Source organism: Bacillus rossius, chromosome 3 (genome assembly GCF_032445375.1).
Source record: "Bacillus rossius redtenbacheri isolate Brsri chromosome 3, Brsri_v3, whole genome shotgun sequence".
Classification (NCBI taxonomy): domain Eukaryota; kingdom Metazoa; phylum Arthropoda; class Insecta; order Phasmatodea; family Bacillidae; genus Bacillus; species Bacillus rossius.
This window is the reverse complement of record NC_086332.1, coordinates 53,818,496-53,832,077: the sequence shown is the minus strand read 5'-3', so window position 1 is coordinate 53,832,077 and position 13,582 is coordinate 53,818,496. Positions and strand designations below refer to the sequence as shown.

Here is a 13,582-nt window from a genome sequence, read left to right as displayed (position 1 = left end):
TGCCGTAACGGAAATTGCAACTGTAACGTCATATTACATGATGACATATTAAATTATGACGTCAGAGGCTTATCGGAAGCTGTATACATGGATGCTTAAGCCTCAATATGGATATTTCTACCCGCTGGTATTTTTAAGATCTAAAAACGGTAAATTTTCCCTCGAGACGGGAATTTTTCCCTGGAAAATGGGACATTTTGAGTCATTTTGAGTCATTTATGAGAAATTTTAAGGAATTTTTTAGTCCAAGATGGCCGCCGTGACGTCAGAGGTCGGTCGGTCACTGACCCGGCACCGACACCAGCGCCTGACGCCTGTGCCCGGACATACATTCCTATACTACTGGCGAATCGAATCACAGCCAGTATTATCAGTCTGTATAGGCCTATAAATAGAGATAGGTAAATTTCGCGCATTCATTTTGTCGCAAGCTAGTATGAAAACATTTATACTGTTCCACTGAGTTCATTTTTGGGCGATAGTTATTAGCTACCCCTCTGCGATGCCCAACTAGGAGAAGAAAAAAAAGTAAATCAGGTAGTGCTGATCAACTAGGATAAGAAATCAGCCAAAGGAAAAGCAAACATGGGTTGAGCACATTTAAAACATTTAATTCTATCCTGATTCCAGATTAATTCACGAAATTTCCGAGTCCCTACATAGAAGTAACGTGAAATCAGTACGTGTGTACGAAGGTTCGTATTTACTTTGTCATTTTCTCAATTTTCTAGAAGTGGCCATCCAAACCTCATTAAAAAATATATATTTCCTTCTAGTTTCCCATTACCAAGCAAATAATGATAAATCAGCATTTATTAATACACACAGAGATTTTCAGTAGAGTAAAATTGTGCTTAATGCATGAAAAATAATTATATATATACATATATATACATATGTATATATATACATATATATGTATGTGTGTGTTTGTATGTATCATTGAAATATAACTATACTTTGAAAACGAAGTTTTTTTGCGAAACTGAGATCTCTCCAAGATAAAGAAGTTTGTTATAAGTTAGTAAGAACTACACATTAACGTATTTATATGTTTTTATCATTAATTTCAGTTAAGTGTAGGGCATTTTTAGCTGAAACCGATTTACGTTTTTAATATTCAATTGCTGCAAGAAAAAAAACCTCATAATAATAAAACATTAATGAAACCTGCCAGAATTTGTATAATTTTCATCCACATATAACTTCACAGCTAAAGTATTACATAATAATTAAAGTTGTTTGCGTTGATTTTTAAAAATTATTTTCAGGCAATTAATATCAGCTGAGAATGTGTCAAAATAATTACAAGAAATGTTTTATGTATTTTTGAAACATAAATACGGTTCCATACGTTTCAAAGCTGTAAATTTTACAAATATTTTTCTTTATTGATCAGTAAATTCAGCGATATGAGTTAATCTTTATGAAGGATCTTATCAGAGGATGTGGCTATGACAATGCTCAAAAGATTGGTATTGTGAAAAATGTGTCTAAATCAGGATTAACACAATATTAGATTAACTTTTCTTTAAAAAATGTATGTTCCCTCTGCCATAATGTTTAATGCTAATGATTGTACCTACAACTAATGGTAACCGTGTATTAATTATTACATTTACCGGTACTACAAATAGTTATTACGTAGAATGACCACTTCTTAAGTTGTTGCGAAATGTGAACCACAGTTAAAGAAAATACATTAGGTTTGAAAATCATGTTTTATATTTCATATTTTACAAAGAATTCAAAATAATAGTGACATTTACTCATTCAGTATAATATATCATACAAAATAGAAAAATGAGAAGAAAAACCATAGGCTATAACTGATAGTAGAAACACAGTTTATATCAGCATAGAGACCAAAAGACACGTATATTACTACAACATACAAAACAAATAAATAACTATAATCAAAATAAACAACTATAATCAGTTCTTCGGAATTCATTGTAAACAATATTTTAAAAGGTATGTCTCCACAGAATTAAAATATAAACTTCAGATAAAATTATAACCTTATAAAAACTCATGTACAGTTACTTCCAAAAAAAAATTGTTTTCTTTCGTTTAACTTAATGTTTTCGATGTTAGAACAAATTTGAACACAACAGAACATTTTATGGCAATCGTCTAGAGTTTCAAAGAACAAAAATATCTTACTTCAATTAGATTTACATTCATTTATCCCTTGCTTTTTCCGGGTCAGTTTTTGACGTCTTGATTGCTGTTTCTCTGCCAAGCTTCTTTCAGCTTCCAAAATGTAGCCTGGTTCTCTAATGGCTCTGTCTATGCTTTGATTTGGCACCACTATCTCAGGCAGAAAACACCTACGATAAAATCTAGTCAGTTTCGGCAACATTTCTGTTTCCCGCATGAGCTCATCTCTTTCTACTCTTTCTACTTGTAAATTCTGACGAACAACAGACATTACCATGAAGTAACAGTATTCGCGCTATGTATGTTTAAAGTCCCTTGCAGCTCATAAAAATAAAGGTGTGAACGTTTAATAATTAAACTTCCGTTTCATTGACACGTGGAAAAAACTTTCTTTTTCTTATTGCAGTTTCTTGGAGCCCTTGGTCAAGTCCGTCAGGGCTAGCACTGAAATATCCGTATTAGAGATCCAAAAATAAACCACACTTCTGTACAACTAATCCGGTTTGTGCTTGAAACCTCTGAATGGCAATATGCTCATTGCGACCACCGTACTCCATTGCCAGTGTCGAAAACGGGGGCATGTAAAGTAGGTAACTGTTTAACATGATTTGAACAGGACATAGATTCTTTCCGGCGACAAACAACGCCGAAATTACTGACTTTTAACCGCACACGTCTCATTTTGTGCCATAGCTCACAATCAGCTAGCATTTTTGTTCGTTTCACGATATTAGTTCTTTCTCCAAAAGTGACTTGCAGTGATTCGATGTAATCAACATTAATTACATAAGTTGTTTTGTCACAGAAATAATACTCCTAAATATACTAACTTGTGCACCTGTTAGATGTCAGACATGCAATTATAACATGACAATAATATACATTTTTAATACTATTCATTACTATTAAATAAAAATAAACGTTAATTATATAACGTTTTTCAGTCACATTATAGTAAATATAAGACGTGTGTATAATCACAATGGCAATCCATCGGTGAGTGGGCAAAGGCGTCACTGAAACTCAGAAATTCTAAATTATTACTACTTTTAACGTAAATTGATTTTTACATTAAATTAAAATTTTTAATAAAATGTTTGTTTTACATAGACGTATAAAATAATTTATTCATGGTAAAATTTAAAAAATGAATAACATAAAGCATATTTTACAGAAATATTTCGGGATTGTTTTCTCAGTTTCTGTTTTATAATCTATTGTCGCTGAAAATAAGTGCCAGCTCGTAAAATTGACAGTAAAGATTACAAAAAAATTATAGACAAAATTGCATCCTAATAAAAATGGTATTTATAGCTGCATATAAAAATCAAAATTGCCCCGCATGCATCCGCAATTTTACGGCTAACATTGTCACTAGAACAAATGTGTAATGTATCATTAATACATTTTCAAACTATAGGCTTATTTTTACGCATAAAATGAAACGTTAAATTCGTTTGAAATGGTTTTAGAGCAAATATATTTAACAACTCTTACAAATGTTAAAAATTAATTTCCAGTATTCTGTTTTCAATAATATTTTAAAAGTTTTACAGTATGTCAAATATAAATGTCTCATATCCGTGTATATATAATATATATATAGCACATGTACATACTTTTTATTTTTAGCAGTAGGCCTACGTGCCAGAAGCATTTTCTTTTTTTGCGGATTTCTTTCGCTTTGATAATTGTGGCCGTTTCTTGAGACATTTTGTGCTGCCGATAATCGCACACTGCGTACCAAGACTTGATAAATTTCATTGAATAAGTCATACGTAGTCGAGCGTCACACTAATACTAAAAAAGAGAGAATGAGTGACCTCGGTGAGACGCTGGCGCCAAACACCTTTCCCCATCCCTTCCCCTCATGCAAGGTAGCCGAGGGCGCAACTAACCACGGGCCTCAACGCCATAAAAAAAATTTATTACAAAAAGTTCTAATTGACAGAATGTGAGTGTCGCTATATTTTTTTATCTACTCAGGTCTACCAATAATATCAAAGTTTGAAGCAAACCTTCATAATGTAATAGTTTGTGCGTCTTCAGAAACATTTGCATTTTCAGGAGAAGCCTAAACCTAAAGATAGCAAAAGCTATTCTATGTTATTTTTTAAACTCGTTATTAAAATAAAAATTGATCAAGTATGTATTCAGATAGGAATTTGAGATCTGTGTCACAATAAATGTGAAGTTAAAAATTTTAATAAACATTTGGTTTAGACAGGATTTTTTCGATGAAGCGCCGGTGTGCATAACAGTGTGACATAAAATCCTCCTAAATTATATACGAAAAAACGACCACAGAAAAAGCTATTTAAAATAATGAACAAATTTAATTTGTGAAGACGAACTGCGCGAGAACAATTTATACTGTTTTTAATACATGACCATCATGCTATCAGTTTTTGTTTTTATTTTCTGTCCTGTAAAGAGTTAAACACTAACCAGTGAAGTTGTAAATGCAGAACTGTCAGAAATGTCAGTACCTCGCGCGCAAGGCGTGACAGATGACTAGCCCGTGTTCGTCTCCCTGGCTCACAGTCGCGAGGGGTGGGTGACCTTCCAGGAAGGAGCTGGCAACATGGCAGCCTGTCTCCGCCACCTAGCGCGTCATCCTCTTCCCCCCTGGCACCCCTCGCCCACAACCACGTGCTGGGCCTCGCGGCCTCAATGTTTCCATTACAAATAATCATCCTGTGACTATGTTTTTAAAGATAGAGTATCAGTCCCGCTGACTTTTTTAAAGAATTCAACTCAGTCAAGGTTCCAGTACAGCCGTTTAAGCGATTAAATGAATAGCCTGAAAAATATGATACTTTGAATATTATATCACATAATATCACCATCTTGAAATAAAAAATTAAAACTTTTAAAGATATAGCGCTGTTAAGGTCTTCAAAATCTACAACATAGCTTTTGTTTGACGCCGTTTTCACAAAAATTGTAGAAATCGCGCGGGAATTTGTTTTGCATGTAAATGCCTATACCGCGGCCGGAGTCAATTTGGTTGAAGCCCGGCCTTAATGAAATTTAAGAACAACCGTTACTAATACTTATCTTTATAACACTATCTAACAATGTTAAAATATATGTTATGTGCGGTATTCTAGGGTTCAATATAAAAATGTATAAGTAGGCCTATTATAAGTAAGCATGCATTAAAACCCGCCATTTTGTAAGGTATGTTCATGATTAATTTACATATAGAATAGTTACCTAAATTATAATGATATGTGAATATGTTCCTTACAATTTTTAACTGTATAAATTGAAACAAAAATTTGTTTTAACTACGATGCATGTACACAAGATAGGCTAACTTTCAAAATAAGGTTTGAATGAATACAAGGTTTCGCCAAAGCTATTTTCTGATGCAAGAAGTACATAGTAAATGTGTTTTTGTGTGCTTTACTGTAAGACCTATCCTACTGTAAATTAATTTCATATTGTTAACTTAATATAATATATACTCCATAATCTTTTATCTTTTCTGCACACATTACTTATTTTGTGGATGTGAATTGTAAAACTTCGATTCTTGCAAGGCCCGAACACGGAATGTCAACTTTCTAATGTATTCTATATACATTTTTTAAGTTAGTAATGTATTCAAAATTTAAAATTTTTGACGTGACCACGTCTAATAAATAGATGAACGCCGGCTGAACGCACGAAAAAGTGTCCCGTTACGCACATTGACCAGTTTCTCTGTGTCCCGTTACGCACATTTTATATTGCTCTTTGCTAACCTGAACCTAGCATTGCGACCGAGTCCGTAGCGTAATTCTGTTTTCATGCATTTCAATGTAACATTTTCATTGCTCTTTGCTAACCCGTTCCTCCTAGCATTGCTGCAGAGTCCGTGGCGCAAATATATTATTTTTGACAGCATCTTGGTGTTGGGTAAGCCATTTTCCTTCACATCATCCTTGAAACACTCCCATTCGTTTCCTACTTTTCCTATCATCGTCATCTTCTTAACAGAATAACACAGATTGTAAGGAGTTAAATTGCAAACATGTATAAACGTTATAGTTAAAATAATATCTTCGTTAAAGTAATAAAAATATTTGAATTAATGAGTGCAAATAAAAGTAAATTTATCAATTAAATTGTAGATTTCATTTCACTCCTTTGTATCCATACAAAATAGTGATAATTCAATAAAAATGATTAAATTTTATTCATTAATGAAATGATTGCATACTTTTATGTTTTGTTTTGACGTATCACGTTAAACTATCGTCCGTAAACTGACATTACAGACAACCAATTTTTCCTGTATTCTATTTATATATATGTGTGTGTGTTTGTGTGTGTGTAAACTTTCTAATGCATTCTATATATGTACAACGTGTATCTAAAACATACTGACAAATTCTGGCAGAATATTCCTGGCGAAAATACAAGACGAAAACCTGTGTACCATACTTTTCTCTTAATGGATTCGGAGTTTTGAACCCCTAAAAATAAAATTTTCTTATTCTTGAATAACTTGCACTGCATCTGATGATTAGAACGCAAATTGTTCACCACGAGATACGTGGGTTGTAATGAACATCCTTCAATGAATATAACGGCATTTCTGTTTTAGCAAATTTTATCACCTGAAAAGCTAATAAAAAATTTAAAAATAAACCAGGGCAGGCATTACAAAGCACGTTTGCAAGATGTAAAGTTTCCTTCCTAAAAAATCATATGCCACAGTTTACTTACTGATGTTAATTTCAAGATATAGAAAATTCCATTTTCGGAGGTTCGTAACTCGATTTATCAGTAAAGTGGTTATTAGGCTTTCGTCTTGTATTCTTTCCAGAAACAGCCTGCCGAAGTTTGTACGTATGTTTTAAATACTCGTTGTGTATATATGTCAACTTTATATGTATGTATCTTTATTGGAAGGCTGCGGTGTGCTAGGGTTAATGGCTGTCGCTCATTAGCTGTTATAGTCTCTGTATCATATTTAGATATACCGTAGCTTCAATTACAGAATAGCCACTGAGCGACAGGCAGCAAGCCCTCCCATACCTTAGGCCGTGGCCTTCCACCATAGACGCTCTTAACGACACATATAATTTAGTCTAAAATTTGCCTCAATATAGATACACTACTTAAAATATAACAAGACTCGCTGGAAAAGGATTGAAACTAAGGCCAACGCGAATGCGAGTTCAGTAATTGAACCTTCAGAGGTAGTATATACATAGGTGGGTAGTTACAACGACCATGTTCTACGTTATATGAGAAGAGACATAAGTTTTCTTTCTGTAGCGAGAAGTTGGCTGAATTTCAACATAACACAATAATTATATCGTGAACTGTCATTCAATTTCGAAAAACAGATATAACTTCCATTGAGATGAAGTCCATGTTGTCCGAATTTTGACGTTCACTTTTTTAGAAAGTTTTTGGAAGTCCAATAGTTTTCTGGTAAAATAAGATCTTTGCAATCCTGTTTACAGAGACCTTTCTCACAAGCTAAACGTCAAAATTCGGACAATGAAATAGATTATAGTAGTTCTGTTTAAATTATGATTACCAGTTGTGATTGCAATAATAATAATTTATGTGTAATATACTGTAATGCCAGTAACATTCACTTTTAAGTTCACTTAATTGGTTACGAAGCAAATATTATGTTGATCGATAAAAAAAGGTAATCTTAATTATACACAACATACATTTATAAAAGTTAAATTAAAGTTAAAATTAAAGTATGGACATTTGGATTTAGAGAAAATATAGAAACTAGTATCTAGGTCCATTGCGGGGGAAAAAGACAAATTCTTGTTTGACTTTTCGATCAAAAACGTAGACTACACGGACTTCATGTTTTTTTTAAACTTCGAAACGAAATTTGGAGAAACAATTAGCAAATGTTCATGTAGAAAATAGTACACTAGCAAACTGATTAGAATAATATTTACTGGAGTAGTTCAGCTTCAGTTGCCTGAGCCAGTGTCTAGTAATTCGGGTCAGCCAGACAACGCTGACCAGACAGAGCGGAAAACTGTTCCAGCCTATCAGGACGCGCCATTGGTATTAACGCAACCTCGCGCGATAAGAGCAGAAAAAGTTGAGGTCAAGCCGATATTTTGTAATGCGGAAAGTGCCGAGATCGGCGATTTGTCAGAGTTTAATATGCTGTTATCTTCTCAAACTATTAACAAATTATGTTGTTTTATTCTCTACAAATCAACGGTACATTTGTTACAAAACACGAGTCAGAAACGTCAAGTGTATTAAAAAAGGTATAAATAAGAAGCTTCGTTCTGAAGTTGTCAGGCAGATGACAATACTAAACTATTAGGTATGTAGTGTAACTTTGTATCTAAAGTTCTATTTTTTTTTGTTTCGCTTGCAGTAAAATGTAAAATAAACATGACTGATAAATTTACTTAGTAATATTTTATGTACCAAACCTGTTGTACGGTTTTTATTTAAACGAAGTGGTGTTGTATCACACAGTAACATCCACAGGCGCCAAAACAGTTAAGCATAAAAACGGCGTTCCTTTAAACGAAAAAAAAATGTTCTATCCGCTCTGTCTGGTTATGTATGAAACGAGCGTGATGAGTCCAGTGTCGTCTTGTGCTTCTCAGCACATCACAAAGCCGTTGCGTTGGCTGCTAGAGCTGACTCATTCCACCCCTATCAGCCGTCCTTCATTCGTCTCCGTCTCTCACTTCCCCCCCCCCCTCCTCTCCCGGGTGACATTCCGTTTTCCTACTAGTTCGCGGGGTCTCCACTTGGATACGCTCTATACGCCCGTGGCCGAACGCTGCGCTATCCTACGAGGAAAAAATGAACCACTTCAACTGACCGCGCGCTAGAAAATATTATCTCTCACGCGCTCTTCATTTGGAAAAGAGTTATGGTAATTTTAAAATATGCCTATCGTGCGTTTTTGAGTGTTTTTTCGAAAATTTAGAAAGCAATATTTTCAAAACGGATGGATATATCATTCTAAAATTTTATATTTTTGTTAGTCTGTATGGAGGTAACATCTGTGCATAATTTCATCAAAACCTGAGATGGTGAGGTAAAATGGGTGTGTTGATTTGACATGGAATGACCCTGCTGTAAAAACTGTGTCATATTCCGATGGAGGAGCATTTATAAAAGGAAGGTTAGTCACTCAAGTCTTTTCACTTGGTTTCCCTCTTGTAATACAATGCATGTACCCCTTCCATTCTGGAACTGCAATACCTTGCTTTTTGGCAGCCAACCATAAGATGTCATGTGTTGCAGGATGTGGTGGCTCTTCTGGTATATCAATGGGCGCCACAGTCACATTTTGTAGACCTCCTTTCATCGCGGCATATGTTTCTAGTGGAATAATTCCGAGTTTCCCAGTTTCAGCAGACAAAGGCATCATGTTCATTCTTGGTATTTCTGAACCTTTTTCAATATGGTTCGATGGAGTGACACATTTGATCCCACCCATAGCATGGAAGGTATTAAGCACATCTATGGTGCAAACATTGAAATCTACATTATCAAAAACAAGTTGGCTGAATGCAGCTGGCTTGTAGGTTAGCAAGGCGTGGGCAATCGCAGATAATTCTAATTTTTGTGCTTCATAGTATGATGAGCTGAAACCCAGACTTGCTAGAAGATCAATTAAGTTCTTTGAGGTGTATTTCCTGTGTAGCAGAAGGGAAATTCCTGTCAGTATTGGTGACAAGAAAGTACGAGGTCTGACAACTGATGTGATGGCATATCCAATAGCAACACATTTTTTTCCTTGATTCCTCAGTTTTCTTTGTTTTTTTAAACATAACCTCCTCAAGAAACATTTGGAGGGATTGGGGGAGAGAATCTACATCCTTCAAGAAGTTATCTCTTGGTGGGTGAGTGTTATAATTGTACACTTCACTCTGAATGTCTTGCCTTATTATCTCAGCAGCTTTTCGGACGAATCTGAGTCGCTCTGCTTGCTCATTGTTTTCCTTGTTATCATACCAAGTGTCTCTAAAACAAATTACTGGTACTTTAAATCTGTTGGATCCTGCGGTCACGATTATGCGATCTTTATACCTCTTCAACAGTTCTGTTTTGATAGTTCTCCACTCAGGTTTCCTCCCAGTAATAGCACCCATAATTTTGTTTAAAGTGAATTGACAGTCACTATTCCCCTCCAGTAAGTCACTAACCTGTTCCATTGCATATGAAACATAGTCTTCATAAGTGGATGTTGAGGGTTTCTGGTATAATGGCCTCACAAAGTCCAACTGACATTCATCATGATACACAGCCTCTTCTGCAACTAAATCATTCACGGAGGAAAGATGACCCATCACTTCATCTCCCCATTGATCACGTCTAGCTCGAGCAGCATCCATACTTGTTACTTGTATGTCAGTTTTGTTGCATCCTTTTGTGATATTGGTAACTGAAAATATCTTCCTACATATCTCCTTGGGCTTCTTTTTCTCAACCTCATCACTTTCAGCACAAAAGAAACATTTTGTTTTGAAATTGAATTAAAATTGTTTGGACCTCAAAGTTGCAGGCTCAGGTGGTTCTGATGATGTTGAAAGTAACTGTCTCTTTAAATGACCCTTGATTGATTGCGGTCTTGTGTAATTTTTTCGACATTTAGTATGAATCAGAAGGGTATCCAAACTTTCTAAAAATGAGCTATTGCCATCTCACCTTTCTCTACTTGCTTTAACGAGTGATGATAATCCTTTTTTTTGTCACTGTGGAAACACTATAACCCGGTTCATTGATTGTTTTATCACACACAAAACATAGAGTAGCCATTGTGCTCTCTACACTGTCAACATTTGCGTATATTAAAAAAACACACGTAAAACATACCCATATTACAGACACAAACACTTTCTGTACAACGCTCGACAAAGGTTTGAAGTGAACTGAAGATAAAGAGACGTGAGTAGGAAACTCCATCCCCCTCCACACGGCCTTTGTTTCTCGTAGGACTTCCACAATGTTAACCCTTTCCCGGTCGTGAAGTACCAGCGACTGTCATGTTATTTTTTTTAATTACTATCAGTCCATGTAAATATTTTCTTTTTACGATTATTAATAATTAAAAAACTATTATTATAAAAAAAATTGTGTTTCATTTGTAGTTACTATATTTCCATTGTTGAAGTGTTGTTATTTATCAAGATACAAAATTACAGTTAAAATGATTCATTGGCAAAATTGTTTATCAAATTAAAGGTAATTTAACACTCTACAAATTCATTTATAATAATTTTTCTGAGAAATGATCGGGGGAGGCACTAGAAGCAAATGTTTTTGGTGCTATTTATTGACATTTTAGGCAGGAAAAGTACAGCAGGTTTACGCATTTCTCATTTTTTAGGACAATAACATGGAACACCAGCCTGCTGCCCAAGAGGATACTGACGAAGCCGTTCAAGAGATCATAAACTCCTTCATATCCCTGGTGCGCAGCAAAACTCCTGCAGAAAGCAACGGTAATACATCACCTTTCCTGCAGGCCATCGAAAGGATTAGCAAGTCGTGAAGCTTGACTGCTGTAATGTTTGTATATCGCCAATTCAAAATACATATATTTTTTTACAATTTCATTTACATGCATTATCTTGACCTTCCATTTATCAAAGAGGCAACAAAACCTCTAACCTAATTTGTGGTTCTTTGAAGTAAAAAAACATAAAATCATAGTAATAGAGAATTTCACAACTGAATTTCTAATTCTACAGTACCTTATTGAATGTAAGGAATAATTTATCTGTAATATATACCAACAATTACAACAAATATACACCAGATTATTCAGGATTCTGAAAATAAATAATTTGTAACTACAATCATATAGTGAAATCAGGTTTCATAAGTTATTCTCATAGAGGGGTAGCTTTACAAATTCTCAAAGGGTAGTCTTTCACACTTTCAGGATATTATTTAAAAATTATATGGCTATACAAAATTTTAGTTTAATAGTCAAAATGACTTTTTCACAAAAAATATATATTTTTTTATGAACTTTCAGTCTTAAGTAAAACATTTTTACAATGCTATCAAAGGACTTAAAAATTCACAGCCTAATTGATAACAATATTTGTGTATGAAAAAAAAATTAAATCCCAGTGGACTTATACTGAGAAATTATACAGGACTTAGAGCAAGTTGAATTTGTATAATGTATAATACTATATTCATTCTTATTTATAAGGCACATTCACTACCAAATTTGCCCATATAATATTTTCCAATATTAAGTTCTCAGTATTTGCAAGGTTTAGGAGGTACCAGAAAAATATATGCACTTGGTTAATAGTAGGCCTGTGCAAATATTTTGAGTTCAAATTAAATATGAATGCCAAATTATTCTCTAATATTGAATTTTAATAAAATAAGAATTATAATCCCACAATTTTTTTTTTCACGTCATGTAACAAATACGTAAGGACATAAAAAGTAACTGAGCAGTTAGTGGCTTCTTGGCTGGATTTTAGTTTAGCAATATTATAAATACAATCTCTGCTAATTTGATCTGGACTAAGGAATGGTTATTCACATTTTCTTAAACATGTTTCATCATAAAGCAAGTATGCTGCTACTGCATGGTGTTAGATCAATTGTAACTATCGATTTATAAACCATTGAAACTGTGGCATTTACTTCTTTTACTGGCCATGGCAATAGTGTGACCATGTTCTGGTTTTGTAGTGCATGATTGTTTAATTTTTCCCACTTCTTGTGCATGTGATGAAAATACAAATAATATTTTATTTTCAAGTTTGAAATGACAAATATGCAGTGTTTTGAATATTTGTTGCATGTTGAAAATGCCGCTATTTTTCATGTTTTTGATTATGAAGCCTTATTAAAAAGGGTATTTATATCACACAAATTACTTAACCTCAACAGTGAACATTGGTATATGACAAACTCATTATGTATGCTGTGTTAAATATTTGTAAGTAAATGAATATTCTTTATTTTGCAAGTGTTAGTATTCAAGGTCAAATTATATTTGAATATTCTCACAGGCCTAGTTAAAAAGGTTGATTTAAGGAAGAACCTAACTGGTATATCACTCTCTTGTGAGACTTGGCAGTTCTACATGAAAGAAAGGATAACTTGTCACTTAAGAGATTAATTTTCAAATAACACCATGCATAGTGCTTTTTAAGATGAAACTTTATGCAGGTTTACAATTCAGATACTAAAGAATCATCTCTCTAACCTACACACAGACAAGCGTATGGGCAAGAGAAAATGTGAATTTCAACTTTTTTTGATTTAGTAATACATCAATAATTCCAAGCAATTTACAGTAAAACCTTTTTGTTGCGACCCCATTCATTGCGACCACCTCTCTATTACAACCCGATTTCGAGGAACCGTGAAAAAATTGCCGAAAATCGGACAGAAAATAAGTTTCTTGTGGTGAGCAGGGTATGAAAAA

At 34.1% G+C, this 13,582-nt stretch overlaps 1 protein-coding gene across 4 annotated transcripts in view; it reads left to right on the top strand.

Annotated features, from left to right (window-relative positions):
* LOC134530704 (selenocysteine insertion sequence-binding protein 2) overlaps positions 1-11,730 on the top strand; it is a 47,582-nt gene extending 35,852 nt beyond the window's left edge. For all 4 annotated transcript variants that reach the window (XM_063365799.1, XM_063365797.1, XM_063365796.1 and 1 more), the window contains exon 7: positions 11,507-11,730. In XM_063365799.1, coding sequence (XP_063221869.1) covers positions 11,507-11,671 — 165 coding nt within the window. In that variant the 3' untranslated portion in view covers positions 11,672-11,730. The remainder of the gene's footprint in view (positions 1-11,506) is intronic.
* The last annotated feature ends 1,852 nt before the right edge of the window (positions 11,731-13,582 follow it).